Source organism: Stomoxys calcitrans, chromosome 4, assembly GCF_963082655.1.
Source record: "Stomoxys calcitrans chromosome 4, idStoCalc2.1, whole genome shotgun sequence".
NCBI classification, from domain to species: Eukaryota; Metazoa; Arthropoda; class Insecta; order Diptera; family Muscidae; genus Stomoxys; species Stomoxys calcitrans.
The window spans coordinates 60,793,162-60,821,121 of NC_081555.1; the positions used below are offsets into that span (position 1 = coordinate 60,793,162).

The 27,960-nt window shown below is 40.8% G+C and overlaps 1 protein-coding gene across 1 annotated transcript in view; it reads right to left on the bottom strand.

Annotated features, from left to right (window-relative positions):
• Positions 1-7,833: 7,833 nt before the first annotated feature.
• LOC106095761 (very-long-chain 3-oxoacyl-CoA reductase) overlaps positions 7,834-27,960 on the bottom strand; it is a 60,136-nt gene continuing 40,009 nt past the window's right edge. Inside the window, exons 3-5 of the mRNA XM_013263087.2 lie at positions 19,189-19,264; positions 18,771-19,111; positions 7,834-8,657 (exon numbers count right to left, since the gene is read on the bottom strand). Coding sequence (XP_013118541.2) covers positions 8,322-8,657; positions 18,771-19,111; positions 19,189-19,264 — 753 coding nt within the window. The 3' untranslated portion in view covers positions 7,834-8,321. The remainder of the gene's footprint in view (positions 8,658-18,770; positions 19,112-19,188; positions 19,265-27,960) is intronic.

Sequence of the window (27,960 nt, forward strand, 5' to 3'; positions counted from 1 at the left end):
CATAATGGAAAATTTAAGCGAAACCAAAAGTTGGTCGTGGAGTAATAGGAGGTCTCCACAGGGAGGAGAAGCAGGAAGGAACTCTCCTTGTGGTGGGCATTGATAAAGTCACCGTGACTAGTTTGGCTAAGACTAAAGACATGGCGTACTACCAGGCCATGGCCATCTTTTTCAAGACTGGGAAGGCAAGGATAGGTAAATATCCTCATATTGAGCCGTCAGGCGGTACAGTGGAGGGACAATCAATACCACCTGACAAACAGGGGACCGACGACGGGAAAAGCACCAACTCTCTCAAAATTGGTAAGACTAAGACAAGCAAAGATCCTAATAGTAAAACTTCAGGCAGTGTAGGGGCGAGAGACCCAACACAGCCTAACGAACAGGAACCCGACGTCGGACTAATCACTGACTTTCTCAAAATTTGGATGACCAGGATATGTAAAGATCCTTATATTCATCAGGCAGCGCAGCAACAGGAATCTCAATGCGAACTAACGATCATGGAGCCGGCGATAAGGCCATCACCTACTCACAACAAACCCATTTACTTAAGATTTGGGAGACTATAATAGGCAAAGATCCTGATATTAAATTATCAGGCAGTACAGGACAGGAAACTCGATACAGCCTAACATGCTGGGACCCGATTTTATCGGGATTCGGAAGCCAAGAATAGGCAAAGCCTAATATTGAAACATCAGGTAATGCAGTAACAGGATAGTCAATGCAACCTAAAGCACAGGATGCGTGCGATGAGACCATCACCCATTCCAGATAAATCTACACCGAAGCGAGAAAATCAGCGAGGGAAAAATTAATATTGCCTTAACTCAAGAGGCATGGACGACTCGGAACAAAGTTTCTTGACTGAAGCTAAAGAAGTATAATCGGGAGATCGGTTTATATGGCAGCTTTATCAGGTTATGAACCGATTTGAATCATATTTAGCACCACGTGTAAAATTTCAGCCAAATCGGACTAGAAATGCGTCCTTTAGGGGCTCATGAAATCAATACCCAAGATCGGTTTATATGGCAGCTATATCAAAACATGATCCCATTTGGCCCATTTACAATCCCAACCGACCTGCACTAATAAACAGTACATGTGCAAAATTTTAAGCACCTAGCTTTACTCCTCCGAAAGTTAGTTTGCTTTGGACAGACGGATGGACATGGCTAGTCCGACTTAAAATGTCATGACGATGAAGAACATATATACTTTATGGGGTCTTAGACGCATATTTCGAAGTGTTACAAACGGAATGACGAAATTAGTATACCCCATCCTATGGTGCAGGGTATACAAATATGGTTTTAACATACTTTTGTGCAGTAATCTATTAAATAGGGCATCTATGAAACATGGCTTCAAGGTATGGTGAAAACGAATTTGTTTTGCATCCATATTGCTACTGTTGTTGTTGTTGGATTAACCACATTTGCATTTAGAGGTGGCGATACGTCATCGTCATTCGTCAAGATCTTATAAACAGCAAGCTCGTTCCGGTCTATACGACCGATCGCCGCGAGAAAATGATATTGGTTATTTAAAGGCGCCAGTCACTGGCTTATCGTATCGAGCATCATTGGTACTCAGTATTTAAGCAAGAGCCGGTGCCGCTCGGTCTCTCACTAAACCCTCGATACCGCTGAATGTCCGTGACTGCAGTTACATCTACTCCGTATGAAGCATTCTACGATCTACAACCTATGGACGCGCCCGGTAGCTCCCAGCTAAGTTTCTCGTGATAACGAAGAACACCACACAGATTGGAGCTCAAAGTTCCAGCCTGTGTGATGCTCATAGTTGTACCGTGCCGGGATTCCCAGTATTGCTTCTGATCAGCGGTTGTGTATGCTAACAGTGTTTTGAGCTCATTGAACAAAGTTCAAGTAAATCAATTAGTGCTTCACGAAATTTAGAGATTGACACGATCTTTATCCGCGTGCTTTAAAGAGAGTTGATTATCTTCAGTTAAGTTTTGGAACTCGGACAAAAAGATTATAGCGCGTGTTGCGTTTTTTCTTCTTTTGTTGTTGTTTTATACTTTTTAAACGCAGTATCCTTAAAAAAAGGGAGTGAGTGTAAACTTGAATATATTTATTGAATTTCATTTATTTTTTTAATTAATTACTATAAGACTGAGACTAATTACATGAGACTGAGTTTTGTATGTTATTGACAATTTACTTTTAACAACACACTGCAAATAATAACAAAAAACAATGTAATAAAAAAATCATCTATTTTTTGGGACATTAATCGCAGAAAACGGTGTTTTCATTGAAACTATTCTTTGTATAAAAAAGGCAAATTTAGTTTGTGGTGCCAAAGTCGCATTTTTGATGTTGAACAAGAGGCGCATTTCGGATATTTAAACAATCTCATTTATGTGGTACATCGCCTACAAAAATCATGCATGCCGGAAGCAACTGTGTATGCTGATGTCACGATGGTTCTAATTTACACTATTGCATACGGGGATACAAATTTTTCTGCTGGGTAATAGCGTGCGATGCGATTTTCACATTTCATGCGGAATTTTTGAATGCTAACTACCTGCCGGAATTCTTGATTACTACTGAGCTAATAACACACAATATTGGTTACAATGCCACCTTTGGCAATAGGTGTAGGGAGGAGGCTTCAAATGTGACAATATGTTTGGAATATCTGATCGATGAGGTTCAGGATTGGAGGGTCTTCATAGAGCATTCCTTCTCTGATCATCGCTACATTAGGTATAGCACGGCTAGCGCCGAATCCGATAAGCTTCCATTATAAGTTGAAAACCAACTGGACACAATTTGGAAGTCTACTCAGAAGTAAGCTTGGGCAAGATAATTAGATTGTCCGACACCCTGATAAGGCGTATGCATCAGCTTATCTGCGCAATCTGGCTAGAAGAACGCGTACCCGATGATTGGAACCTCAGCATACTATGTTCCGTACACAAGAAAGGAGACAAGACGGCATGTGTCAACTACAGAGGAATAAGTCTCCTCCCCATCGCATACAGATACTCTCGAGCGTACTGTGTGAAAGATTGAAACCTAAAGTCAATGAGATAATTGGGCCCTATCAATGCGTCTTTAGACCAGGTAAATCCACCCTGGACCAGATATTCACACTGCGCCAAATCCTGGAAAAGACCCGAGAAGGAGAAATTAACACCTACCATCTCTTTGTTGACTACAAAGCCGCCTTCGATACTCCTTTACGTTCAAAGGTATTTCAAACCATGTCTGAGTTTGGTATCCCTGCAAAATTAATAAGATTCTGCAGGATGACACTTGCTGATACGCGATCCTCAGTAAGAATATGAAAGAATCTCTCAGAACATTTTAATACCAAACGAGGTTTCAGACAAGGAGACAGCCTATCGTGTGATCTCTTTAATATCCTACTGGAGAAAATTATACGAGATGCAGATGTGAATAGATATGGCACACTAATCACAGGAGACCATATGCTACTCGCCTATGCCGACGATATCGATATCATAGGTCGGTCACCGGAAGTAGTAACTGCAGCCTTTGAAAGAATCGAAAGAGAGTTGGTTTCAACACCCAAAAAGCCAAAAGCCAAAGGTTTCAACACCCAAAAAGCCTTGCACAACTGAGCAGATGAAGAAAATGGAGAAAGTTGGGAACCACAACTTTGAGACAGCCAGTAACTTTATCTACCTCGGCACCGCCGTAACCGAAACGAATTACACCAGTTTTGATGCTACTTTGGACTAAGTAAGCAGTTTAGAAACAAGGCCACCTCTCGACAGACGAAGACTACACTTTACAAGACACTGATATTACCCGCAGATGAGGCAGTGCTTGGAGTATTTGAGAGAAAGATTCTTCGTAAAATATATGGACCAGTTTGCGTTAACGAAGAATATAGGCGACGTATGAACCACGAGCTGTATGAGCTGTATGACGACGATAGCATAGTTACACGCATCAAAATACAACGGCTGCGTTGGCTAGGTCATGTTGTCAGAATGGATGATGTAGCTCCAGCAAAGAAGTCTTTTGAAGGCAAACACGGTGGTACACGCAAACCGGGAGGACCAAAAGCCCGGTGGAAAGATCAAGTTGTGGGAGACGCCTCGAAACTTGGTGTCAGAGATTTTAGAAGGAGCGCAGAAGATCGAAGCGCTTGGAAAGCTATTCTATGTTCGGCTAGTGGAACAAATATTCTGTCATAGCCAATTAAAGTAAAGTAAAGTAAACTAAAAGTATAAGGACCGGATGGAATATTTCCTGCGTTACTACAGAAGAAGGCCGACTATCTGGCGCGCCACCTTGCCAAAATTTTTCCAACATCCCTAGCCGAAAGCCTATCAGAAAGCAAGGTGGTATTTATATCGTAACCCGGAAAGGCAAGTTATGAGATATCAAAGGTCTACAGACATATAAGCCATATAATCGAAGACAGATATATAATCGAAGCTTACTGAGAAGGCTCACAGATGTTGGGCACTGTATATACGAGCCATAGGCTCGAAATGGATCCTGAATCCGAGGATAGTCGGTTGGCTCTACAGAAGCTTGATTAGGCCAATACTTACTAATGTTTCAGTAGTTTGGTGGACTGCTATGGAGAAAAAGTGCAACGTTAGGACCATACAACAAGTTCAGAGAATATGCTGTATTGGCATAGGCAGATCGATGAGGACCACGCCCATTAGTACACTGGGGACCATTCTAGATACCCATACTCATCCGACCCATAGACATACAGATTATGGGAGTATAGTTTGAGGATAGGAGCAGCTCATACCATCGCGGTATAATCGAGGCAACGATAGGAATCATGTTACACGGATGGATCAAAGCTAGGGGACAGAGTGGGCTTGGGGGTCTACAGGGAGAACCCAGAGTTAGGTTAGGTTAGGTTTAAATGTCAGTCTGCCATCAGACTCACTTAGACGTTTTTGTCCATTGTGATACCACAGTAACAGAAGAATGGACATGCCTTCTAGTTCCTACCGTTGAACCATTCAGATCGCTTTAAAAAGCCAAATAACTTGCGAATGTTCACATCCGCTAAATCAGACAGGTTCTCAAAGAAATGAGAACCAAAGGTGGAACTCTTTCTGCCTGCTAGTGCGGGATACACACACAGAAGGTGTTATACAATCTCTTCTTCTTCGATGTCCTCAAAGCTTCTGCCTAAGTCGTTGTTGGCAACCTTCAGTCTGTCACCATGTTTTCCGATTGGACAGCGACCTGTCATGATGGACACAATGACTGAGACGTCTGTTCTAGCCAATGACAGCAAAGCGGTAGACCTCTTTAAGTCTATATTAGGCCACATAGTTCTAGAATGCTCACAGTCCCCTAGAATAGGTGAATTTTGAACTATTCACTCATCTCGTTGTGAGATCTGCGACAGTTGAGGGCGGTTTTTGTGTTCAGAAACACGTACTCGATTGATTTAATGGCTGCCTGGCTGCCTGAGAAGATATTTATGCCAATCTTTGTAATGACATTCTATCTTTGCCATTCCACCACTTCCTTAAAAGCAAGGATCTCCGCTTGATACACACGGCAGTGGTCGGGTAATCTTTCCGATAGGACCAGTTCTAGATCTTTATAGTACACCCCAAAGTCCACCTGGTCGTTTAGTTTGGAACCATCCGTATAGAAGTCTATGTAACTTCTGTTACCAGGGATATCGTAGTTCCAATCGGTTCTATAAGGAATAGTGGTACAGTTCTTATGAAAAAGTGGCTCCCACTTTTACGCCTTTTTCTTCCAGAGACAATAATATATTGTTAATGGCTATATTCCAAAGTAGAGGAGACAGTGCATCTACTTGGGATCCACAGATCCCAAGCCTGCCGTAATGCATCTTTTAGTAAGCAAGTCAGGCCTTCGTGATCCGCTTGACCACTTAGTCTATATCTTCTGAAGTTTCCACTTTTTTTCTGGTCTAGAAGGTATAGGCGTCCAGAATTTGTGCCGGAATTTATCACAATCCGCCTTTTTCTGTTTAGCCGATGGACCACTACTGCAGTATTTTCTCCAAGGCTGAAACCAATGTAACAATTATCACAGAAGCTGTGGTGATCCAACACATCCCAGTTGCATATTCTTCCACTTCTATCTTCCAATACATAGGTAATATCTAGTACCTCCTGCCTGTACCTGGTGATAAAGGTCGGTTTATCCCCTTTATTATAAATTGCCAGATTGCAACTTATAATATATTCGATAAGCAGCTTACCCCTTTCGTTGACATCCGAACTTTCCCATATCTGGTGTTGTGCATTAGAATCACTTCCTACAATAAAGCTTTTCTTTCCTACAGAAGCGGCTTCAACCTTAAGGTCTGAAGGCGGCATCTCTGAATCGTGTGTCATATATAGGGAAGCCAGCCAGTAATGAGACTTGTTTATTTCATGGCTGGCATGACATGGAAGAAGAAAAACATTTAGACTACTCTTTGCAAGAATACAGGCTCTATGTTTCCCATTCCCCGTACCCTTGAGTAATTTAAATCCCCGAATTCTAAGTTCACGAACCATATCTCTTTTACTATTGCCTGACCATAATACGGTCCTGCAGGCGGAGATCCGGGCGATCACGGAATGCGTGAGGGGGTGTGGTACTAACTCGAGGACGTCGAGTGGGACATCTTTGCGGACAGTAAAATGGCCATAAGGGCAATAACATTTAGGACGGTTAGGTCACGAAAAGTCTTGCACTTTAAGAAGGACATTGACGCCTTCTCTGAGGATGGTACAATTCGCATGGTTTGAGTGCCGGGCTATAACAGAGTAAAGGGTAAGAAAAGGGCAGACGATTTGGCAGTGAAGGCCAGAGAACCGCCTTTCGGGTCGACGCGTTCCGATTTATGGGCGTGGGCGACAAACGCATGTAACACTGTGGAACAGCGAAACGGTCGGTGGGACGGCGAAAATCCTATGGGGACATACATATTTTGCGAAGACGAGGCTATTACTGAAAGGAATTAAAAAGGAGGTCAGTAAAGCTATTGGTTTCATAATGGGCCACATAGGACTTCGAGCTCACTTATGTAAAATCGTAGTGGCAAGTGATAGCATGTGTAAGTCGTGCGGGGAAGATGATATGTTGGAGCATTTTCTTTGTCATTGCCCGGTTTTCGCGTCCAACAGACATCGGTACATAGGTGGGGATACCAGACATGAACCAACTTAGGGGAAAACAATTAAGGATTTTGTAGGTAGCACGGAATTCCTTACTTAAAATCTTCTTGTTCGAGGGTACTTTTTAGTTTTTAAAGCGCACAACAAGCCGATTACTGGCTTAGGTGTATGTCTATTGTGGCATGGGGCAGCTTAATATCTGCACCCTCTTTTCGTCTGCATCGGCGGTATTTGGTGCTGACATTGTATAAAAGTTCATCGACAAAGTGTATGGATTTTTATTATGGTTATGCCATTCTTTCGCGGCGACTCGTCAGGTTTGTGCTTAGGCAGCGTGTTTTTTATTTTTTGGACTAGAATTTCTAACATGATTTTTAGGTTCCGAACGTCTTTCCTAAAATCAACGGATGGGACTTGTTCCATTGCTAAGTTGTCGCCTTCGTTCTCACTGCTTGATTCAACAGCTTTTCCGGTCGACATATTCTTGTTCTTCAATCGTTCACTTCGGCGTGCCATTAACCGAGCGGTTTTATAAATTAAATAATAAAAATTTATAACGGCTATAACAAAGGTGGCGTTTTTTCAGGAAATTTAAATTATTGTTGCGGCTGCAACTCGAGGTTGAATTATAATAAAAACGTCACCTTATTTGAATAAAATTCTTTCGAATTTAAGAAATTGCTTTATTTGCTAAATTTAATTAAAAATGACTTGATGATTTGTCGCTTTATTACTTCAACAGAATTACAAATTGAGGTTACAAATTATGTAATATTACTAAGCGAGGAATCTTACTTAATTATATCCTTCTCGACATTTAAAATAATGTCTGTCTTTGAAATAATGCCAGCAAATTTGACGGTTGATTTTAAAATAATAAAATTAATCTTCAACAGTAAATTGCAAACATTTTCGTAACCGGTATTGTTTTTGAAATGCATATGCATTAAACATTTGTAAAGCTATCGATCTTGCTCGCGTTAGCAACAAATATTTGTCTGTCTAGTCTAAATACATATTTTTATTTCCGTTTTTGTAGCGTCATTGTTTTTGTTGAAATACTTACAAATATAACAAATACATACTATTCCCCTTAACAAATTTTTTCGTTTACAATTTTAACAAAATATAAGTTCTTCGGTGTTGGAAGATGGTAGCCCTCGACAAATGTTATTCATATAATTTATTTCTTCTTGGCAAGGTTCCGCAGGGCACGTTGGCGGGTTTTTAACAGATTTGAAAATACCAACTGACTTGCAAATTGCTCACAAAATACCGTTGCGATTCCAATAATTACGATTTGCATCAAAGTATGGGGAAAATAACCTGCAGTGCGTTCAGCTATACCAAGTGTACTTAAAGCTGATTTGACATAGGTTTCGGCGGATGGAGAGAATGTGTTAGGTTTACGTATCCTTGTCATATTCGTGGCTACAAATCCTGGTTGTATGCTTTGGACGACTATGCCTCTAGCTCGATATTCGGTTTGCAAATCAGCACTAAATTTATCCACAAATGCCTGAAAACAAAAAAACACAGGCCAAATTAAAACACCAGTTCACTTAAAAAAATCCATTCAATTAGGTTCAATTAAAAATTAAAGAAGTCGCTGAAATGGGTCTACAAATTTATAATATTGATAAAAAATTTTGAAATTTACATATATGAAAAGCTCAATAATCGGTTATTTAGTCATAAAACTACATTATTTGTAAACTGTGCTTTCTTTTAAATAGCGTTTATACTGATTTAATAACAAAAATAAATAAGGAGACAGGTTCCACTGTAGGCAACTTGTATCTCCTGCTGAAAGAATTACTTCTGTCTTGCACGGATTTATACCTAGATCATTTTCGGTAGCCCACTTTGCTGTTGCAAATAGAGCTTCCTGAAGTGTATTTCTTAGAATGCTGGGAAACTTTCTCCTAACCGCAATTGCCACGTCATCAGCATACGCCTTTTTCCTGCAGAGAAAATAATATATTGTTAATGGCTATATTCCTCTGCTGACCCAGCTCATAGATCCCAAGCCTGCCGTAATGCATCTTTTAGTAAGTAAGTTATTAATAAACTTTCTTACGGTAGAGTTAATGCCTAGAAAGTCCAAATTCTTCATGATTGTCGTCGGTGTTACATTATTGAAAGAAATGTTACCATTGTATATTCATTGACAACGAAAGAACCCTCTATGTAGCCGACAAGGGCTGTTTCAGTGGACTTGCCCGTCCTATATGCATGCTGCTACCGCGACAGGTGATCTCCAGGGATTTTGCCCTAATATATGTTTGTATCAACCTCTCAATAGTCTTCAGCATAAGGGATGACAGACCAATAGAACGAAAATCTTTCGCCTTTGCTCTGTTGAAGAAATTTCTGCCTTCAGTCAGTCCTTCCTTAGACCAACCATCTCTGAGGAGGACCTTTAGTGCAGCCGAAGCTGCCTTACATTGGTGGAGATTTATCTGTAGTAACCGGACCATAGTCAGGATTCGGAACTTCCACCACTGTTACGTTAGCCTCGTCTTCTGATTCCATCAGGAGTTCATCCTCACAAGATTCGTTAGAACTTGTCATGATCAGCTTCCGTACTCATCCAGAGGCAGGTGAAAAAGCTGTGGAACCACTCTTCCTCAGGACACTGTACACTTGCGGGGAGGACGATTCCCCCTTAGGAGCTTCACTAGCTGCTGCTGTCGAAGTACGTTTTGAGCCCAGTCCAACTGGATGACCCACCCATAAAGGACTTGTCGGGTCCCTTTTCGATGCCATGCCAGACTTTAGAGAGAAGGAATATCTTCCTTCTCGACTAAATCTAGTGCTGCATCTGCCTAGATCTCACCAATCTTTTTTAGCGCACAACGATACATTTCAATTGAGCGTTGATCCCCGAAGGCATATAGTCTGTATTGGCCCCGAAACCAGCCTGGAGGAGACCCTGGAAATTCCGCAAGAACATCGGAGTATACTGATGATAGTCCATTGACTATCCCACTCCAATTATTCCTATGTATGCAGCCCTGTTCTTCTCCCTTGTCGAAAACTTCCATCACCAAACTGTCCCTAGCGACATTAGCAAAGGTTCTTGGACTCATCCTACTCTTGTTTGCCCTAGTTCCTTTAGGCATGGGATGCCCTCCAGGTGACCGCAGCCTTTTGGCTGACTGCCGTGCAGTTTCCGAATCTAAGCGTGTATTCTTTGGGGTAGCCTGTGCAGCAAATTCCCGAGTCCAGTTAAGGGAGTCTCTCTCCCTATTAGTGAGAGTCATAGGATCATTCGCACCAAGTCTCTCAATTAACCTGAGAGCGATGCGTCTTCTATTATTCCAACCTCTTAAAGAGCGTGTTGGTTTGTCGGGGAAGACCGATGGCCTAGGCAAATTATAGGCATGCGTAGAAAGAATAGGTTCGGCCTTGTCCTTAAGACTCGAACCAGCTGTCTTCATCAAAAGCCCCTGCTGACCAGTCGTCTGTCGACTAGTGGAGCCTGGAGCAGCCGCTCCACCAGTCGAGGTTTCAGTAGCAGACAACATGCTACGGCCTAATACCATCACTGCAGCTGGTCTTTGGAGCCCATTCTAACCCTAGTCCCGGGCTCTCGAACTGCCGCTCCACTGGAAACAGACGCAGATCATTAACCGCCTAATGGATACCTCTAACGCAACTATACTTGAGTGACTTAAATTTTTCTTCCAAAAAAATTACCTAATACGAGTTATAGAAAAATTCTAGTGGAGTGAAACAATAAAACGTTCACTCCACTCAACGGTTAAGTCTGATTCGATTTGCTTGGAATTATGATATATTTTCCTCATTTTCCAACACCTGTGATATATTTCGACCCAATCGGTTGATAAATGTGGGACAAAAGCAATTACAAGGAAAATCTTTAAAACTAAATCTGAACAAATTTGAAAGATACTTTTAAAAACTCACCACACATTTTCTCATACGTATCGACAACGTTTTCATCGGCTGTTTGGTAGTGATGTTCTATCGCTTTGCAGGAATGTCCCAAAAACTATGTACATACGAATCTGAATTACATGAAGATCGGCCTACCTGTGCGACACACAAAAAGGTGGAAATGAGTCTACCATTTGTGAACGGATAAAACTATCTTCACCCTGACTTGCAAACATATTTTTGTTATCTCAAGCTGTATTTGAATACATATAAAAAATTGTTTGCGGATTGGGGTCTCTGTGTCCATACCGATTTTGCAAACATCTTTCCCCTGTATACGGATTTTGAATTTTTTCGTCAAGAAAAAACTAGAACGTAATCTTACACTGGATAACTAGAACAATATCTATTTTGTGCTTATTTGGAGTCACAGGGGCACCTTGATCTCCAATGATAGCTTTCAGAAGAAGTCAGGTACTGGATTGGGTCCGACGCACTCAACACCGATATATCTCTGAAACAACCGGACGAGTGTCTCTCAGGTAGAAGCTTGTGCCATTACAGTAGCCGCAAGAGAAATTCTGGTAACGGATCTGCAAATGCACATTTGCCCATGAACATTTCTTTAAGGAACTTCTCACAAATCAATGAGTGCTGTCCGATTTAATTTTAGGCTCAATGACAAGGGACCTCCTTTTTATAGCCGAGTCCAAACGGCGTGCCGCAGAGCGACACCACTTTGAGGAGAAGTTAGGAGAGGACAACCACCGCTGAACATTTTTCGTAACGGATCTGCCGCCCTCTAAACTCAGGATTTATGTGGACAGTATGGCGGCGCTCAAGGCCTGGGATTCGAAGACGATGAGGTCAAGGTGTGTGGCGGATTGTATAGAGTCCCTGGACAGATTTCACTTCCATAATATGACGCTGACGCCAGAAACGGTTTGTGGGGCACGTGCCATTTGTCGAGCTACTGAAAATAGTAGAAGAGATGGCTAGAGCGTGGTCGGTGGGGAAATACCTCGCAAATATCGCCAGCATTAGGAGGGGATAACCATCGCTGAAAATTTTTCGTAACGGATCTCCCGCCCTCAAACCTCAGGATTTATGTGGACAGTATGACGGCGCTCAAGGCCTTGGATTCGAGGACGGTGAGGTCAAGGTGTTTGGCGGATTGTATAGAGTCCCTGACAGGTTCCAGTTCCTCAATATGACGCTGACGCCAGGAGGGGTTCGTGGGGTACGTGCCATTTGTCGAACTACTGAAAATAGTAGAAGAGATCGCGGTCGGTGGCGAGATGGGACTCAGCGGATAGTTGAGTGACCGCTAAGACGCTCTGGCCTATCATCGACAGGAGCAGGAAGAAGGAGTTACTGGTTTTCAATAAAAGTTCGCTGAGCATATTGACAGGGGTCATAATTGACCATAGGACGCATGGGAATGATGAGGAGGAGACTATCGATCACTTGCTCTGCCGATGCTCGGGTCTGCAGGGACGCAGGCTCTCTTTTCTGGTTAGGAGGTACTTCTGCGAGCGAGGAGATCATGCGAACGTACCTCTGGGATGTCTCCTGAGATTTGTGAACGGAACGGGATGGTTCCGACGGAAGATGCGATAAGATGCGGCGACATATGTGCTAGCGTAAGGGATAGGCGTTTTCATCTCCCGCTCTGGTTCTCCATTCTTCCTGTTTCTTTTATTCGTGTATAACCACTGGATAAGGTCCCATGTCTCACGTCTTCTTTTTCTCCCAGGGTATCACAATTGACCAAACTGGCCTCCGAGTGAACTTACCTGTACTACGGTTCCAATGGCTCATTTTTTTGAGTAAAAGTGGAGTTGTGACATATTTTTGATTTCCAATTCCAATAACGAACACTTCCAATAGGAGAGATTTTTTATTACAATTTTTTATTAAAAACGACAACAAATTATCAGTCAAGGATAGGTTGAATTTGAATAGTTTTGGATAATTTGCTTTGATAAATTACATAATTTGAAACTGGTTATATAACAAAATGATACCCGAAATGAAAGGTACTTACAAGAGCTTTCAGAAACATATGTATAAAGTTGCCACCTTGATGCCATTTGAGAGAAATGAGCATTTTTTAAATAAATATTTTTTTTTTAAGAAAATGCAATTAATCGTATAATGAAACTAAATGTTAAAAATTTAGTACAAATTATAAAAAAATACAAATTACAGAGAAGGTTGTTTTTATGCACGTATTTCAATATGAACTCCCTTTATATTTTCTTTGAATCGTAATTATCACCCTTTTTATAGTAAAATAAGAAGATTAAATTCAATAAAAAAATTGCGCTGTAGAAACTTAATTAATAGCACAAAATTTGTTATTTCTGAAAGAAACAAAAATTGAGGAAAATGTAACACAAAAAAAACAAAAAGTCCTCTTTTATTAACTATTTGTAATTGTTCAAGTTCTTTGGTGATTGAACGTGTTGTACAAATTGAAATCTTTTTCTTAAATAAAAAATGCAATTAAATTGGTGCAGTAGATCGAAATGTATGTGCAATTAGGTATTTAAGAAATCACTATGGGTCAACTATAACACACAATAGCACACCCTATATTCTAGTATTTTCTGAAAGCTTAAATCTCTACTACAAACCATTAGAAGATTGCAAGAGCTTTGTAGTTTCAAAGCTATAAAGGCCTTACAACTGCAAACATAGTTTTGGCCAGAAAAACGGGGTTGAGACCATAGTGCTATGGTTGTGGGTAAAAAAAAACAAACAGTCTAACATGTGTAAATGAATAAACAGAAATTGAATTTTTATTTGGCTGTGAAATACGAAGTGATTTTAATTTGGCTTTGTCGTTTTTCTATATCAATAAAGTTTGCAATGAGTAAGAGAGAAATAAGAATAAATATGAACAGGGACATTATCCTCTATAAAAGTTCATATCATTTCAAATGATATAAATAGTAAAAAATTTTGCCAATTGAGAACGGATAGAAAGAATTTTGGATATCGGACCACAAAACATTTCAAACATTTTTTGAAATACCAAGATGACCAACTTTAAGGGCCTGTGATAAAGCGCACTATTTAAAGAGATATCGTTACCCGTTCTCACACGACATTCTTTTTACTTCTTTTTTCGATTTTCTTCCGTGGTACAACGTTTTCTTGAAAGCCATTTAAAGAATTGTCTCTAAAGAATATTCTGTCTATTTTAGTTTTATTTTTATAATTTCATTGAAACTGTATCTGCAAACAAAAATTTATAATTTTTTTTTTTTTATAAAATATTTTGTCCTGAATATTTTAATTGATTATAATATGATTGGTAAGAATAATTAAAAATAGTTAAACTTAGAAACGAATTGCAGCCTAACCTCTCTATAATTAATTAAAAAACCTCTTTCGAGAACTTCTCTACAACAAATTTTTCTGTTTACGTAGTGTTTTTAAAGTGCATGTTGAAATTCTCGCACGAAATAATCCCGCTGTAACAAATTTTAGGTAAACTTTTTAAAACCCCATTCAAATGTAAAGATGAAACATTTTTCAACTTTTTAAGGGAACATTGCCTTTAGTGAAAAATATTTCCTTCATTTAAATATTTTTATTTAAAATGGTAGACTAATAACTCCTTAACTTTGCGTTTTGTTATTAAAGACAAAAATCAAAAAAGAAGGTCAAAATATAGTTAATAGTTGACCTTGAGACAAGCTAAGCTTAAAAAAAGAATTTTTCTAAAAATAATAATTAGACAGACATCTATGAAGTAAAATAAGAATCAACCAGCGATAAAAATTGGCTCGCTTTCGAAAACACCTTCCCTTTCTTCCAGGTTTCCTATTGTCGCCTCGATTTTACCGCAATGGTATGAGCTGCTCTCATCCTCAATCTATTTTCCCACCGCCTTAAGACTTATCGCTGCAGTGGCTGCCTCACACTTAATCTGCATGTCACTGGATCGGATATCTAGAACAGTCTCCAGTGCCCTAGTGGGCGTGGTCCTCATCGCTCCGCCTATGCCAAGACAACATGTTCTTTGAACCCGTTGTATGGTCCCTATATTGCACTTTTCTTCATAGCAGTCCATTAAACTACTGAAACGTAAGTAAGTATTGGTCTAATCACGCTCCTGTAGAGCCCGTGGACTATCCACGGATTCAGGCCCCATTTCGGGCCGACGATCCGTCTATATAGTGCCCACCATCTGTGAGCCTTCTCAGTACACTTCCAATTTTCCCTATCCAAGATCACTCCTAAGTATTTGACTTTGTCAGATATCGAGGAAACGTGATGCGTCAAATTGGCCCACCTTCGCCTTCCTCGTGAACAGGCATATTTCAGTCTTCTCTGGGTTAACAATGAGACCTGGCTCTAGCCTAGTCATACGCCATATGCAAGACCTTTGCGGCCCTTCTGCGTAGCTGGTTCCGATAGTTACCCCTTAGAAGTATTATAACATCGTATGCATAGCATACGAACGAACTTATAGGTCTGTAGGCCTTTGGTGTCGCATAACTTGCCTTGCCGGAGTGAGTATAAATACCACCCTTGCCTCCTACCATGATTTAGGTGTATATGCAAGTCCCAGGCACGCTGTAATGGCGGAAAAATTCCATCAGGTCCTGGTGACTTAAATGGTTTGAAGATCCCCAAGATTCCTTCACCATTATTCCAAGATTCCGGTGTCTCTGTGAGTCCGTCGTATCTTATGGAAAATGGGTTTTCATCAAGAGCCTCAACATGTCCTTCGTTGTCTCTGGTCTCACTCCCTTGTCGTCTACCAAAGTTTTAGTTTGAACATGGGTTTGGCAACAGATAGTCGGCCTACTTCTGTAATAAGCCTCAACAACAATCAACACGATTCAGAGATTCCGCTTCTGTAGGGAAGAAGAGCTTCATTGTAGGAAGTGATGCTTTTTCTACATTAATTTATTTCCTTTTTCTACATTAATTTATGATTCTTAATTTTAAAATGATAATATATATTTATATTCTATGTTCGTACTATTTTTAAATTTTTATTCTAATATAGTATTAAATTGCGTTAAATAAAAGCGAAATGAAATTAAATTATGTCGCTTTTATACGACAGGAGGACTTTTAATTGACAAAATAGAAAAAGCTGGTTGTATAACACTCTTCGCAACGAGAAGTTCTAAGGCCTTATTAGAAGAAACGATTAATTTTTTCTACTCATTTATATGTGGACCTAAACAAACTATAATAAGTTCACGATATTGTTGTTGTAGCAGTGTGTTGTATACTGAGGCGGCAGCCTATGCCGATGAAAGATTCCATCGGGCAATCCGGTACGTACAACCGGCTGCCATGGGATTGAATAAGTTCACGTTGTTGTTGTTGTTGTAGCAGTTTGTTGTGTTCTATCTTTCGTCTGCTTGATTCTTTTGAGTGTAAAGACCCAGGAACTCTGCGACTAAGGTGGGGTGCATACACAGGGATCTGGGTCTGAGACGAATGGGTCTGGCTGGGCAGTTAAACCAGTGACGTGTATTGTGCGGTCCCTGTTTACAATCGGGACATACATCTTGCACGTCGGCATCAATCCCTGCACTGTAGGAGTTGAGGCGGCTGCATCTGCCGGAACGCAATTGAGCCAAAACTGCTCTGGTTTGCCGGTGGAGGTCAATTTCTTCAGGCGCAATGGGAGGCGGTCGTTCTTCAAGGACTACATTCACCCGTTAGCCATTTAGCTCTCCTTCTGCCCTGCCACTCTCGGGAAGCACAATAAATTGACGGTTGAACAACCTGGCGCATCTCTTCGGCTCGGTCACGGTTACCTCACCAGAAGTGACTGAGGTCCTGTCATCCCGTCTACCGGAGTTCAAGAGTGACCTAACAGTAGACCACACCTTGCCTAAACCGGTGCCAAAGTTACATTGCTCCAAGTGATCCAGCCATAAATTCCGGCTGGTATAAAAGAGAAGCAGCTATTAGTATACTCTTTTAAGCCAGCCCAATCGGCCTTCTGAAGTCGGGTGGTCGGTCGCCGTGCAAAACGTGAAGCCTTCAATCTGCTCTGCCAAAGTTGAGCCACGCTGGTCGTTACCTAGGGGAGAATGCCACAAAGTGTGATGGGCATTAAAGTGCCCTAAAACCAGACGATTATGGCCAGATAGTAACCCACTTATGTCGGGGTTGTACGTTTGGCCATTAATTGGGACACAGCTACCAACCAGCGGTATGTTCACGTTGTATAGCTCTATCTCGGCAGTACCGGACCTGACTGCTATCCCCATGCACTCCATGTAGGGGTCACTAGCGCCAGGCGCAGGCGAGATGGGTTTATTTTGCACGGAATGGTGTATCACGAAGGCCAATCCCCCACCACCATTCCTTGAGCAATCCATACGTAGCACTGCAGGTGTTGGTTAGCTTTGTCTTCTGGATCGTTGCGACCAATATGTTCTTTCTACTCATAAAATCCACAAACCAATCGATCTTGCCACGGAGACCGTTGCAGTTTAATTGCAAAAATGATACATTTTCCGGCACTGACGTGGCAATATTGGAGCTGGGGCTGCTGCTACGTATATTGCCGCTCGGGAAATGTCAGGGTGGGTCGCATAGTCCGACGATGAGGACGCAGAAGGTGACGACGATGACGCTTGTGACCCACTACTGGCTATATTCACACAGCACCTTGCAACATATCCAGTATGACTATACATCCGTGAAGTGAGGTTAGAGCAAGATCGGAAATGTAATCCATGCACCGGTTACACCTCACCGACACCGATCGATGATGAAGGCGGTTCTGGCAAGCCGAACAAAACCAGGGTGGACTAGAAGCGTGCGAAGAAGGAACACTGCAGAAGCGGCTTTAATAATAACTAAAGGTCACATATAGGAAAGGGGGATTTCCTGTCTTCTGCAATCCGCCTGTCTTTAGAGATGTGGTCGATAGTTCCTCAGACAAGTGTTCAGCAACAACTGCTGCTGAGTCATCTTCTGATTCCCCAACCCCACCTTCGGTCTCAACTTGTTGAATCCGTAGGATACAACTCCTTCAGACTTGCTGAGTCCCACGAGACAGATTGAGTTTTGTACGAGTACTGCATGTCTCCGGTTACCATCTATCTCATCCAATCTTCAGGTCAGTGGTTGAAAGATTGGGATTACAGTCCCTTAGTCTACCAAGTATGGAGTCAGGATCCAAGGGAATCCTTGGTTTCCAATCGTGTGCCATTGTGTTTTTGATGTTAGAAGTCTTTTTGAAGAGATGTTGGCTGTTAGAAATAAACTTTCTTTTCAGAGGGCATGCTTCTACCATTGCATTGCTCACTAATTAGTGAGTAGGTGGAAGCATGTAATCTTTTGGTGGAAGTCTGAAGAGGAAATAGAAGCAAGAAATAAAAACACCTTGGTCTAAGCTGGTTAAACCAAAAACAAAATTAAATTTTGTCATTATAAAAAATTTTACTAAAATTTTGTGTTTAGAATAAATGTAGTCACATTTTTTTATAGACAAAATCATTTTGGGAGGGCGCGGGCCTGAGACCCCCCCCCCCCCCCCCTCTCACGTACCTGTAATGGCGTTTCGACATTTATTCAAAAATTATTTTATACCCATATATAAATAATTATAACCCAATTTTTGGAATACATTTCACTCTGATTTGATGCACAGTAGTTTTATGTAATGTAAGAGCGTAACATCTTCAAAGTTCTCATCAAAATAAATAGTACTTCTTTCTTGCACATACATACTTACTTTTGTGGAACTGTAAACGGTTAGTAGAGGATTTGGTATTACACCGGCAGTTGAGGATATGTTAATAATGACTCCTTTTTTTTTCTCCACCATTGCTGGCAATATCAGAGCAGTCATGTGTGTCACCGAGTGCACGTTGGCTGAAATGATGTCTCGCAAAAATTGGGGATTACTTTGACTGAATTCCACAAAAAATTCTGGATGGGCATAACTCATGCCAACATTGTTTACCAAAACTCCAATGTCCAATCCTTCGAGGTTAGTCTTAATTTTTTCATAAATTTCTGCGCCGCCAGTGAAATCAACATCAACAAATTTGGTATCCACACTGTAGGCTTGAGCTATGATAAAAACATATAAATTGTAAAGGAATATGAATACATATTTGTAGAGGATCGTAAAGCATTAAAATTCGTACCAATTTCCTTAGCAACAGTTTCCAATTTGCTGAGGCTTCGACTGATCAATACGATATTAAGTCCTTTCTTAGCCAACTGAAAATAATGATAGAGAGGTTATTTGCGTAAATTAGCTATTTTCAAGGTAAAGAAAATAATTTTAAAACTTTGAGAAAAAATTATTGTGTAGTAAAACGCATTCGAAAGCAAAATCTGAATTGTTTTCCGTTGTCAATATATTTTATTGTGATATAAAATTAAAAATGAAAGAAGCGGACCTTCTTGATATATAGAAGCAAGCATATGTTTTTGAAAAGCCAGTTTGCGAGTGTTCACACCTTCCAATTCAGACAAAATTCGGTTGTTTAACAAGTTCATAGGTGCAAATCGAATTTTATATTTCTGAGAGATGAAGATGACCCCCACCTTTACCAAGGTGTTGGAACGCGTCAAATCATGGTTGGTGTGGTGTACCTCTTGTGGCATCCATTTTTTCCATTGTATAAAATATTCGAAAATTCGAAAGAGAAGTTAACACATCATTAAAGAAATGATCTTCGCCATAACGGACAAATGAAATTAGTGTGTTTTTGTTATTTATTGTAATAGAAGAAATAAGTAAGTTAGGTTAGGTTTTAGTGGCAATCTGCCATCAGACTCACTCAGAATTTTTCGTCCATTGTGATACCACAGGAACAGAACAAGGAAGATGCCTTCTAGTTCCTACCGCTGAACCCTCGAGATCGCTTTAAAAAGCCCAATAACTTGCGAATGTTCACATCCGCTAAATCAGACAGGTTCTCAAAGAAATAAGAACCTTAAGTGGAATTCTTTCTGACAGAGAAAGTGTTCTATAGTCTCTTCTTCTTCGATGTCCTTAAAGCTTCTGCAAACAACTGCAGTATATACCCATGCATGACACGCGGTCTAAGCCCCCAAATTTTGCCTATGGCTCTCTTGCAGGTGTATAGGGCAAGAGTTGCCTTTCTTGCCCTTTGAAAGTATTGAAAGTTCAATTTCATGTCCAGCAAAACACCCTGGTATTTTGCGCTTTCTGTAAATGGAACATTCTCTCCTCCCAAGGAGTCAGGTTCCACTGTAGCCAATTTGTATCTCCTGCTGAAGAGAACTACTTCTGTCTTCAACAGATTTATACCTAGCCCACTTTGCTGTTGCACGTAGAGCTTCCTGAAGTATATCTCTTAGAGTGCCGGGATACTTCCCCTAACCTTTCAATTCCACGTCATCAACATACGCGACCACTTTTACGCCTTTTTTCCAGAGACAATAATATATTGTTAATGGCTATATTCCAAAATAGAGGAGACAGTACACCTCATTGAGGACTTCCTCTGCTGACCCATCTTTTTAGATTCACAGATCCCGGCAATTCATCTTTTAGTAAGTAAGTTATAAATAAACTTTCTTACGGTAGAGTTAATATCTAGAAACTCCCAACTTCTTCATGATTGACGTCGGTTTTACATTATTGAGAGCACCTTCAATGTCAAGAAATGCTACCATTGTAAATTCTTTGACAGCGAGAGAACCCTCTTTGTAGCCGACTGGGCCGTGAAGGGCTGTTTCAGTGGATTTGCTTTTACTATATGCATGCTGCTGCCGCGACAGGCAATCTCCAGGGATCTTTCCCTTAAGATATAAGCCAAGGAACCGGTCTATCAGACACACCTTGTAAATCAACTGGTGATACATCATCAGGGCCTGGCGACTTAAAGGAGTCGAAACTTCTTATCGCCCAAAGGATTTTCATGCCAGTGACAATCTCTTCTTGCACCATGTTGTCCGTTGGAGAATTTCCGGGGAAATGTGTATCAACGAGTAGTTCTAGTGTTACCCCACTAGATATTGTCAATACATTCTCTGACTTCTGAATATAACCCACCGTAATAGGTCTCGAGGACAGGATCGTCCTTAGCCTAGAGGCCTTAGATGTATCCTACACAGAACTGCAGAATTCTACCCAGGATTTGTTCTGAGCCTTCTCAGCTCGCCCTTATATTTTTTAGATAAGCCTTATAGATGATCCAATCATGTGGTGCTCTTGTGGCTTTTGCTCTGTTAAAGTTTTCTGCAGTCCTACCTTAGACATACCAGCCACCATAGCGGTTGCTGTTTGCCCCTTGGCTTCGCACTAGGACATGCTGACACAAGCGAGTTATTCAAGGCATTCGTGATCCGCTTGATCATTATGTCTATAAACTCCGCAGTTTCTACTCCCTTTTCTGTTCCAGAAGGGATAGACGTGTAGTGCTGAAATTTATCCCAATACGCCTTTTTTCTGTTTAGCCGAAGGACCACTTCTGCAGAGTATTTTCGCCAAGGCTGAAACTAATATAACGATGATAAAAGAATCTGTGGTCAACCAACACTTCCCAGTCGAATATTCTTGCGCTTATGTCTTCCGATACAAAGGTAATATCTAGTACCTCCCGCCTGTTCGTGGTAATAAAGGTCGGTTTATCCCCTTTATTACAAATCGCCAGATTGCATTGTATAATATATTCGGTAAGCAGCTCACGCTTTTCGTTGACATCTGTATCTGTATGACATCTGTGTCGGTCCTTATACCAGCCTGCATCGTCACAAACTGGAGGAGACTCAGGAAATTCCGCAAGGACATCGGAGTATAGGGATGACAATCCATTGACTATCCCATTTCAATTATTCCTATTCATTCGCACCAAGCCTCTCAATAAACCTGAGAGCGATGCGTCTTCTATTACCCCAACCTCTTAAAGAGCGTATTGGTTTGCCGGGGAAGGCCGATGGCCTTGGCAAATTATAGGCATGCGAAGAAAGAATAGATTTTGTCTTGTCCGCTCTACTCAACGGGTTAAACAAGAAATAAGTAAGCTTCTTTAGATTAAAAACAACCTTTAAGGGAACGCCAAACAGCTAGAGTTTATAGGATCCACGTCCGATGTCCAATGAGGGATTCAAATTGTGAACAACGACATGCTTATATAACACTCAAAACCATGTCGACTACACTTGCCAGAAAAAATATTGACTTGGGATATAGGAAATTCATTAAGATCACTGACAGCTCAAGAAGTCATATCAAGGGATCGGTTTATAAGGTAATATATATATTGTCTTTCCACGTATTGTCATTCCTAAATTAACATCTGTTATTATGTTACCTGATGATTGGAAGTCATTTAATTTTACTATTTTTACTTTTAAAAACATGTTCGTAAGTCATATTTTAAAAATTCTACTAAAAATTGCATAACATTTCGTGAGTAGTTTTTTTATAGGACAAATCTATTATTTTATTATATTTAATTTTTCATATTTTAATTATGTTTTTGTTAGGCCAAATCTATTTATTATTTATTATTTTATATTCATTTTAAATTATGCTTTTGTTTAATGCGTTGAACTAAGAGTACAGTCAACCAAATTTTTTATTCAAAATAACAAAAATGTTTGCTTTTGTCTGCTATAAATGGGAAAGTAATTTTTTAAGATATTTTTTAGAAATTGTGTTGGAAGAGATAATATAAATGTTTGAAATATTACTGTAAAGAAGCTACCTAATCCATCCATTGGTATACATTTCGAAATGTGGCTGAGCTCGCTTCCATTTTTTGTTATTGCTCTACTAATATGCCAGAAAAAAAAGATTATGGAAAGTATATATTCAGTGGTGATTACAAACATCCACTGAGACACATATTTACATTTGTATTTAATTTTTTCTTCTAACATCACCTTCATAATTAAGCAGCAGTCAGTTTCAGCAAACATCACACTATTCAGCAGTAAGTCTGCTGCTCTAAAAGTGCAGAATTACTGCTGCAATATTTTTTTTTGTTTGTTTTTCAAATTCATGTTTTATTAGCATTTAAAATTTGTGTGGTGTGTTTTAGTGTACCGCCAAATCAGATCAAAATTGGGGATTCTAAGGAATTCCGTTTATAAGGGGGTAATATCAAATTATGGACCTATGAGAGTTGGATTCGGTGTAAGTGTTGGAAAATATAAATGTATTTTACGTACACAGAAATAATTAAAATCTCGCTTTAAGAAATTTGTGTATTCAATTAAGGGTAGGTTAAAGTAGCAGTCTGCCATCAGACTTACTTCAACGTTTTCGTCCATTGTGATACCACAGGAACAGGAGGAGGAAGATACCTTTTAGTTCCTACCGTTGAACCGTTCAGATGCCGACGTTCTATAGTCTCTTCTTTCTCGACGTTCTCATAGCTTCGACAAAAGTCGTTAGAGGCAACCTTCAGTCTGTCAATATGTTTTCCGATTAGACAGTGACCTGTCATTACAGACACAATGACTGAGATGCCTGTTCTAGCCAGTGACAGCAAAGCGGTAGACCTCTTCTAGTCTAGATTAGGCCACATAGTTTTGGAATGCTCACAGCCCCTCTTTGGGCCTGATCCTGAAAACTTAGCTAACATGTCACTAGAAGCATACCCACAGATTCCAGTTCTCCTAGAATGTGTAAGGTAGATTCTAATCCCGCAAGCTCGTCCGCTTTACAGTTCTAAAAGATTTGTTGAATTCTTCAGCCTATTTTTGAATTCCGAAATGCATTCTGTAGCCTGATTGTCTAAGAAGATATTTATGCCAATCGCCGTTATGACATTCTATTTTTGCCATTCCACCACTTTTTTAATTGCAATGATCTCCACCTGATACACACTGCAGTAGGGGTGGGGTAACCTTCTCGATATGACCAGTTCTAGTTTTTCAGAAAACACCCAAAGCCCGTCTAATTTGGAACCATCTATTTATCAAGGATAGCACAGTGTTCGCAGTCGCCGTATGACAAAAGAGAAAGTTCCCTTGCCTCACAGCAGTGGTCGCAGCAATTCGTCTAGCCCCTATCTACAGAGGCATTAGGTGTAGCATTAGCATTATAGGTCTGAGAACTGCAGCATACACCCAATGCATTACAAGCGGTTTAAATCTCCCAACTTTTTCTAATGGCTCTCTTGCAGGTGTATAGGACAAGAGCTGCCTTTCTTGCCCTTTCCAAAATGTTGCATTTGAAGTCAAATTTTCCGTCCAGCAAAACACTCAGGAATTTGCGCTTTCAGTAAATGAAACATTCTCTCCCCCTAAGGCGAAAGGTGCCACTGTAGGTAACTTGTATCTCCTTTTCTCTTGCACCGATTTACGCTTAGACCACTTTCAGTATACCACATGGCTGTGGCACGTATAGCTTCCTGAAGTATATCTCTTGGAGTGCTGGGAAACCTTTCCTTAACCGTAATAGCCACGACATCACCATACGCAACAACTCTTACTTCTTTTTCTTTCAGAACAAAACAATGTAAATTTGCCCAAGAGCATTTCTTTAAGGAACAGGGGCAAACTTCTCACTTATCAAAGCATGCTGTCCGATTCAAGTTTTAAGCTTAATGATTACGGGCCTTCTTTTAAATAGCCGAGTCCGAACGGCGTGCCTCAGGTCAACACCTCTTTGTAGAGTTTTTACATGGTTGCCCTTGTTTCTTAATGGTTTTGATGTTCTCTCCAGGTTTCGAACCCAGGCGTTCAGCGTCATAGGCGGACATGCTAACCTCTGCGCTACGGTGGATTCCTTCTCTTCCAGAGACAAAAATGTATTGGCAATATTCCATTGTTAATGGCAATATGCCCTTTCTATATGCATTCTGTTGCCGAGACAGACGATTTTCAGGGATCTTTGCCCTAAAATATGTTTCTATCATCCTCTCAATAGTCTTCAGCATAAAGGATGACAGACTAGTTGGAATAGTTGCCCTGCTCTTGGAATGAAGCGGACCTTTGTGTCCCTTCATACCACAGATATATATGACATGTTGATACAAGCAGAGTATATCTCCCTAGGCCAAGCCAAGTCTATTCGATACACATTGCAATTCAACCGGTGATACATCATCAGGGCCTGCCGACTTAAAGAAGCCGACACTTTTTACGCCCCAAGGATTTTCGACTAACACATAATTTCCCCAATAACCTCCGACGAATGCATACCAGCGACAACCTCTTCTAGAACTATATTGTTCGTTGGAAAATTAGCTTTGAAATGTATATCAACGAGTAGTTCTAGTATTTCTTCACTAGACATTGTCCATACATTCGCTGACTTCTGAATATATCCCACCGTAATAGATCTCGAGAATAGGGTCTTCCTTAGCCTAGAGGCCTCTGATATATACTCCACGGAGCTGCTGAATTCCGCCCAGGATTTTTTCAGCTTGTGGATTCCGCTCTGATTTCTGCAGCCCAACCAGTTTTGGGGTCCATCATGGCGGTCGCTATTTTCTCCTTGGCTTAGCACTAGGACATGCTGACACAAGGGAGACATTCATGGCCTTCGTGATCTGCTTGATTGCAATGTCTATGTACTCCGCAGGTTCCATTTCCTTTTTTGTTCTAGAAGAGATAGTCGTGCAGAATGTGTGCCGAAATGTATCCCAATCCCTTTCTTTCTTTAATCACTTCTGCAGTATTTTCGCCAAGACAGAAACTTAAATAACTATTGGGTTGTTTTATTTACCAGTCGCGGATTCGCTAGATTATAAATAAATAAAACGCTCTTCCCACTCAATGGTTTGTACTTTCACTTTGGCGGCACTAATACATATCCCAAACAATCAAATATCAACAATACAAACAAAATAAGTCAAGTTATTTTAAAATAAATGTTTCTTAGAGTTCATAAATGTGATTTTATTAAAATCTTAAGCAATTTTTGCATTCTAGAGCGTTGAAAAAAAAGTTGCGTTCTTCCTCTTTTAGTTTTGTCATTTAGATTGAATGATGACACCATATGTTTTAATAAACGGCGACAATAAGCGGCGATGAAATTAGCCGCTTAGCTAATCGGGGCAGCTTTTTCTCCATACAAACTAAGCCGCTTATGTGTAGCCGCTTAGGTATATTAAAATAAAATATTTTGTTTGTTAGTCTGAAAAATACTCAAACACAAATAGCATGCCTATGTCAAGGCAAGGTCGTTGGAGACTGTACTACCTTGATAAACCCTTCGATGCCAAGACGTGGCCGTATGCATTGACATCGTGGGAGCTTTTAACAATGTGCGGACCAGTATGTGGTCGATCGAATCCTTAGGCCAGTACCGGGTGGACCAGGTCCTTATGAATATATTAAAGCTGATTTGCCGAAACTATCTCTGTAAGAATAAGGTATTCGCAAGGACAAGCACATTTTAGATAGATTCAACGATTAAGATCGGCGTTTTAATGGTGGGTTGGCAAGCAGTACAAAATTTAGCTCTGACTTAATGACCAAATGTCACCGCCACACATTGGGGGGAAACCTGGAAAACGCGGGGTTAATTCTATGAAAGCTTATATGAATTAACCTACTATACCTTAATAGATTGCATACTAGAAAGCAAGGCTGCGGAGTCGGGCAATTTGACTCTGACTCTGGATTGCTCGACTCCGACTCAGTAGTCGACTCCGAAAATTTTAATTATTTTTTTTTCTTTTTTAATTAATAAAAAATTCTTTTTATTTTCTAAGCAACTATGCTTTTAATACAAAAACGATCCGGGCACGACGAAGGAGACAGAGGAGTGTGCACTGGCAGCTCAATCGGGCGAAAGTGCAGGATGCTGCTAGTGTAGAGCTGACATTCCAAGCACTTCTACGGAAGCTGGAAAGAGAATCAGTTTTCACGAAAAGTATAACACTGTGAAAGCCAATACAGCCCCCTGCAGTGGAGACTAGAGACAGTGTCTTGCGAAGGGAGACAAAGACGGAACAGGAACGAAGGAAGCGCGCACGGCCCCTGAGTCTTCATGGAGGACTGTGACCTCCAAAAGGACGCCACAGCTATCACGGAAACCTTCCTATAACGCCAGAGTCGAGAGGAAGCACAACAACGATGAGCTGACTTATGCAGTCATCAACATCGGCAGTGCATCCGATAGGATTCCAGATCATCGGTTCCAAGTGGAGGATCTGGTTAACGAGCGGATTTTCGAACATGTGTTGAACTGTATAGGGAAAAGTATAGAAGAGACATCTTTACGCTGCGTTTTGCGGCGGCGGAATGCATTAATACCGTCGAAAAGCTCGTCGGAGGTATCCACGCTCCCTGGGAGGTCACAAAGCTCGACCTGGTGAGAAAGATGGACATCTCTCAGCTTACATAGGTTACGGTCTTCATCAAGGGATAAGGCAGCAAATTTAAGACAGAACGCATGTTGGGGTTCTTGGGCAAGCACAACCAAGGTTTAGTCGCAGAGAAGTGGGATGTCTTCAACAGGGAGGAGAAGGAGGAAATAACTCTCCTTGTGGTTGGCATTGATCAAGTCTATGTGACAAGTTTGGCTAAGACTTTAGGCATGGCGCCCCACGGGAGCAAGGCTGTTTTTTAAGATTGGGAGGCTACGATACGCAATAGTCCTCATACTGAGACATCAGGCCATGCAGTGGCAGGTGACTCAATAACGCCGAAGAAACAGAGGACTGACGACGAGACCATCACTGACTGTCCCAGTGTCAAGCAGTGCAGGGACACCACAGCTTAACAAATAGAGATCCGACGATGGAACCATTACAAACTCTATCAAGATTCGGATGACTAGGATAGGCAAAGAACCTAATATTGAAACATCAGGCAGTGCAGTGACAGGAAAGTTAATGAACCCTGAAGAACAGGGAGCGGGCAATGAGACCATCACGCACTCCCAAGAAGCCCATTTAATGAAGGACCTCAACCGGAGCGAGACAGCTATACACGCTCTGATGGAGAAAATCAGCTAGTGCAAAATCATATTGCCTTAA